General features: G+C 31.9%; 1 protein-coding gene across 1 annotated transcript in view; it reads left to right on the top strand.

The window, feature by feature from the left end:
- Positions 1 to 3,124, top strand: part of LOC132938665 (ATP-binding cassette subfamily G member 4-like) — a 36,714-nt gene extending 33,590 nt beyond the window's left edge. The window contains exon 11 of the mRNA XM_061005636.1: positions 2,234 to 3,124. Within this exon, the coding sequence (XP_060861619.1) occupies positions 2,234 to 2,653 (420 nt within the window). The 3' untranslated portion in view covers positions 2,654 to 3,124. The remainder of the gene's footprint in view (positions 1 to 2,233) is intronic.
- Positions 3,125 to 6,000: the final 2,876 nt, after the last annotated feature.

A 6,000-nucleotide genomic window follows, 5' to 3' on the forward strand; every position in this document is an offset into this window, starting at 1 on the left:
TATCTTACTATGCTACAAACCATATTTATAAAATATTAATAAACATTTTCTTATTTTAACTACCCGACATCAAAGTAACCTGTTTAACAAAATATGTACGAGACATTATTTATTTTCCAAGTACAAAAAAGACGTCGTTCGTCCTTCGTGTGAACAATTTCTGGGTTTAGTTACAGCGTGGTATCGCCAGGGCCGGAAGTATATAGTTTACCTATCAACTACCGTCGCACTAATTCACTATAATATAGCTGATGGGCCATGAGAAAAAATGAGTTATAAGGTTCTGTATACATAATACATAAAATATGAAGTATAAATCAAATATTATAAAATATTAAAAAGTCTTTTAAAATATTTTAAACAAAAGCTAACATTATATTCAATAAGTATACATTGTAAGTCGATCGTTATTTTTTCCGTTTAGTTAAGTACGCATTTCCGTCAAAATGGAATGCCGATAATGTATAAAAATAAAAAACAAAAACAAGTTTCGTGCAACAATTATTTCTGCGGACTGCGTCTACTTATGTCATTGAGCACGTATAACATTACTACCTAGTACATACTAACATTTTTAATAATTTATACTTTGCGCAGTTCAGTACACACATTAATTCTTCAACGATAAACGGTGAAGTCTATTGTCGGGGACATACGAAGCAAATGCAGAAAATATTATCTAATTAATTACCTATGGTAGAAAAAATTTTGGAAACTAAAACGCATTGTGGATAAATATAATACAAGTTATAGACGTCATATTCTAAATAGTTTTATAATCAAATCAGAGTTTAAATTATATATTTTGGAAAATAAAATATTGAATTCGTGTCTGTAATATATATATATATAGATAGGTAGTTATTGATGTTTGCTATTTGCATACATATTAAAGGTGATACATGCTCGCCCTATGTTTATGATTAAATTATGCAAGTATTCAAATTCTGATTTTTTGAATTTTTAAATACACTCGAAGGCACTAAATAATTTGTAGTAAAAAGTGGGGCTCTTATTTTAAAAACTGAAGTTTGTATTGCCATAGGATACTCCTTAATCAGTAACGAAAATATCAGTAATTTGAAAATATGGTATTTAAGTATAATTCACAAAATCAGAATTTGAACAATTAATGCACTATTAAAGGGAAAAATATGGGTGAGGATGCTCAAAAAATCACTCTGTAGATACAATCTTGTAAATATGATAAAATATCTACGTTTTAACAAAATAAGGGAGTTCGTACCCCTCTCCCCCCCTCCGATCAGCACATTATATTATGTAGCTTACAATGTATTAGTAGGTATAATAATTATATGTAACATTCCTTTGTAAGTTTATTATTATACAACAGTGAATCTCGTTCTACTAGACGGTTTTGCAACTGGAATGTGAAATACGTCGTTTTAAAGAACTTCAGGTGTCATATACCTACCTATATTATATTATACAGGGCCCCTCCTAGCATTCGCCTATTCGCACATGCCGAGTAAAATATTTTCTCCGCTGATGAAATACTGTTTTTATATGCCACCTGTGATCCGGCTCTGTAATTAGTTATAACTATTATAACTAATTCCTTTTGGTTGTATTAATATATTAATATAGGTATTTACTGCCTTACAAGTTGGAACGCGCCCATTATTATCGCCATCATTACTATCACTCATTAGTCATTATTTATAACTTTTGTTACTAATTATTATGATAGTAAATATTTTACATCACTACAGGAGTTGCGGGAGACAGCACTATTATTGATTTAAATTGTGACGTCGGTGTGTGGGGCTATGTTCAATAATTTTGCACTCGGAACGATTAAAGATATACCTTAAGGCAGGGGTGACAAATTCAGGCGGACCGAGAACACTTTTTTTACGGACACTTATCCGCGGAGTAGTTTTTAAATTTTTATAATATAAATATGAAAACTTTAAGACGTGTGTCATAATGCGTACCTATTACAATTTATATAACGACAAAAAAATAATTTAAGTAGTTTAGTAGTTGACAATTATCTGCAGGTATTTCTATATAATCATAAATGGGGTAAAACCAACGTGGTGACATCAATCGTAGGTAAATCCTTAAGGCTTGAGGTATACAATATCTTTAATCGTGCTCGGGACGCAGTTTTTAAACAATCGTTGGACCGAGAATCCTCTACCTACTGAATTTTTTCCAATTTGAGCTCATAATATTAATGTCGTACACTTAACCTCCGTGCTTACAGAACAGCGTGTTCTTCGGACCGTGCGTGGCTTGCCCAATGATGCTGCTGGCGTCGTTCGGTCTGGGCTACGAAGAGGACGAGATCCCCGGCATCATCCGGCTGGGCATGAACTTCAGTTACCTGCGGCACGGCGTCGAGGCGCTCGTCATGGCCGTCTACGGCAACGGCCGCGGCCGGCTGGAATGCCCCAAGAGCGAGGACTACTGCGATCTCCGGGACCCGTCGGCCCTGTTCAAGACGGTCGGCATGTCCGAGGTGACATACTGGAGGTCAATGAGCGCCCTGTGCGGCATGTTCCTCGCATTCAAGGTGGCGTCGTACGTGATGCTCCGGCGGAGGCTCAGCACCAAACCGTCGCTGCTGCTCAAGCTCGGGTTCGTCGGCCGTTTCATCAAGGCCAACTTTAACATTCCTCGCTGACGACCCTATATATATATATATATATATATATATATACGACTCTATCATATTATATATATATATAGTTATGTATATGTGTATATATAGGTAGTATGTACATAAAGATTATGACTTGACGCGACGGTGCGTGTGTATACAGGACGTTCGCCTCGCGAGTCATGATAAATACCAAACAGCATTTGTGATATACTTATACTTTATTATAGGTACTATAAAAAATAATAATGAAATCTATGTTTGTTTATAATAATAATATACGTCATCATTGTCCTAATAATAATGCAGGTACGCACATCATAATAATATGCGATTTGTCTACTTGAATCGCGTGATATATGACGTATCTATATATTATATTACCTACGATATTGGGAAATAGGAATGACCAATTTATATACGTATAATGTGTGTAAGCGTGTAATATTTATAGAAATAATTTTTCAAAATATAAATAAAAGTATTTTTTAATGATTTGAAACTATACAATATTTATATAACTTTGCCATCGTAATATTCGTAATACGAGTGTTATACCTATACCTATACCTATTATCTATGTGTTATATTATACTGCGAGTCCACGTAAACAGAAAAAGTGATGCTTTTGCGCCTGCTCGAAATACAAGAGTTAAACATTTTTAAGCCGTAGCAATATTTATGATCCAGTATCGTATGTTATCGCTTAGTATCGTATGTCCCCTCAAAAAGCTGAATTCAAAAATATTATGTTCACCGATTACAATAAGTCAATATTATGAGTCACTGAAAGTTATCGAGTGTACGTTTTAGGACCAGTTGTACCAGTCTTGTTTTAACTCGAGATTTAAAAATTAAACCAAGTTTAAGATTTGCCGATGGTCGTTTAAGCAATTGATGGTTAAACTAGGTTTATTAGAGCGGTCAGTGGATTACACATCACCTCGATGTTTAAACCTGTATAATCAACAGGTAGGCACTAGCTCGCGTCTGACGTACCTACTCTGTTGCTAACAATACGATAATTAATAATAATAGTGCTTAGATGGTCTTTATTCTACAGTGCGAGTATATTATAATATGTATATATATCATACAGTAGAACCTTAACGTGCGCGTGAATAATGGACGTATACTTATTGTATAACAATGCGCATATTCATGGTTTGAGATTACTATCGGATGGTTCTGCAGCAGTTGCTTTTGTCTCCGGAATGATATTTTACAATTCGTAAAGTTTATTAATGATGGAAACGTGCTAACTATTATACGAATTCATACATCCGTGCGAGAGTTTATCAACAATATATATATAAAAGAGTATGGGATGAGATTATGGTCGACTCAAATCAGCCAGAAGATAAATTTTCAACAATTTTAAAGCGTGTGAAAACAAAGAAATCTTATTGTTGATTAATCACAATATATAATTCGTTATTACCGTGCAAAATTGATTAGTTTTATACTCGGGTACGTTTAAATAAACTAAATTATTATCAACTATTCTAAAGGACAATAAAATACTTATTTTTAATACTTTTTAGTGTCACGAAGCAGTTAAAAAATATTATCAACCCATTTGAGTTAAGTATCTATTAATTTGAAGAAAAAAAATCTTGAATATATTGATCAGAAGGCTGACAAGTTGGATTCAATATTAACATGATTTGTAATCTAAAAGAAAATATTTAAGTTTCTATAAAAGTTTATCTTATTTGGATTATGCAATAGGTACTCAGTGTTGATAGATAACAAGTTATACAAATATAAATAGGTACCTACTCGTATTTCAATAAAAAAAAACATTCTAAAATACACCTAAGTACCTACCGACCTATCTATAATACATCCAAACAGGTAATAATAAATTGTTAGAATTAAACTTTTGAAATTATTACATTCGACGAAGCGACCTGCAACTATAATAATTATTAAATATACTCAACATAATCATTAATCGCTTGACGACCGACGTCGAATTTAAGTCTGGTCTTTAAATAAATTCTAAACATATTATAATATATAATAGGAAATAATCTGCTGCAGACACCTGCAATAGATAAATTATTCATATATGTAAATAATAAATACTTAACTATATAATATATAATATTCATATTCAATTATACGTCTAGCTGTTTGGTAACTATCGCTGGATTGATGAAGTGCGTGCTGAACATCATATAATAATATAATATTATTATACTACTTATAGGGCCTAGCCAGGTATATATTATAATACATCAATCGCAATTACATAACTTGAACTGTCAGTGTAATCACCTCAACCGCAGTTTTTTTGACGTTCATATATCATTATTCCTCCACTCTCGCATATACCTAGGTAGGTACAGACCTATGCAACTGTGACACTGTATATAATAATATTATGTACATACCAAAAGTACGAGCAACAGGCACGACGACCTAATATGTTTTTTTTAGGATGTAGAAAGGTTCGAATGTTGTTTCACGCACGCTGTCTGATCATAAGTATCAGTTGGGTACAAAATAGTTTTTTTAGAATATTGAGAAAATAATTATTGTAAATTAAAAAAATGGAACAATTCACCAGCATGCTGTATAATTATACCTAGTAGGTGACGAGTTTACCTCGTCATTGAACGGATCACTATATTAGTAATAATAGATGGAGTGTTCGATTTGAATTCAATGATGAATCAATGTACTATACTGGGTGATTATTTTATCATTGAACACTCATTAATTCAAAAAGCATAATAATTAAAGTTTTTGAAAAAAAAATTTACATGGTTTCTATAGTCGTTAAAAAACTTTATATATTATTTTATCCTTAACATATTTTAAGTTTTTTGTTTTTTTTTTATCACACTTTGTAGTTTTAATTTCATATTCTAGAGCAGAATATTTTTCTAAGTATATCGATACATAAAAATCGAATTTAGGACGAGTAGTTTATGAGTTATAACTACTTATAAGTAAATTTAAAGTTTCGATGAGAAGAGTGGTAGATAGGTACGCGGTTACTCCGCAAAATGTTGGTCCTCTACTCCTCTCATCTAAACTTAAATACTTTGCAAATGTTTGATTTTTGTGTATGGAAATACTCAGAAAAATATTATACTTTGACATTAAAAAATAAAACTATGTATTGTAATTGAAAAAAAATAAAAAAAACTTAAAAAATTATAAGAATATAAAATATTTAAAAATATAATTAAAGACGTTGTTTTGTAACGACTTGAAATCATGTAAATAATATATTTTCAAAAATATAAATACTCTGAAATGAGTGTCTATTATGTTAAATGAATCACCCGGTATACGATTCTGAGCGGAGGCGGTCTGTCAGCCTACATTTCTAAGGATACTTTACTATTCACTTATTT

The sequence above is a fragment of the Metopolophium dirhodum genome, chromosome 2 (genome assembly GCF_019925205.1).
Source record: "Metopolophium dirhodum isolate CAU chromosome 2, ASM1992520v1, whole genome shotgun sequence".
NCBI lineage: Eukaryota > Metazoa > Arthropoda > Insecta > Hemiptera > Aphididae > Metopolophium > Metopolophium dirhodum.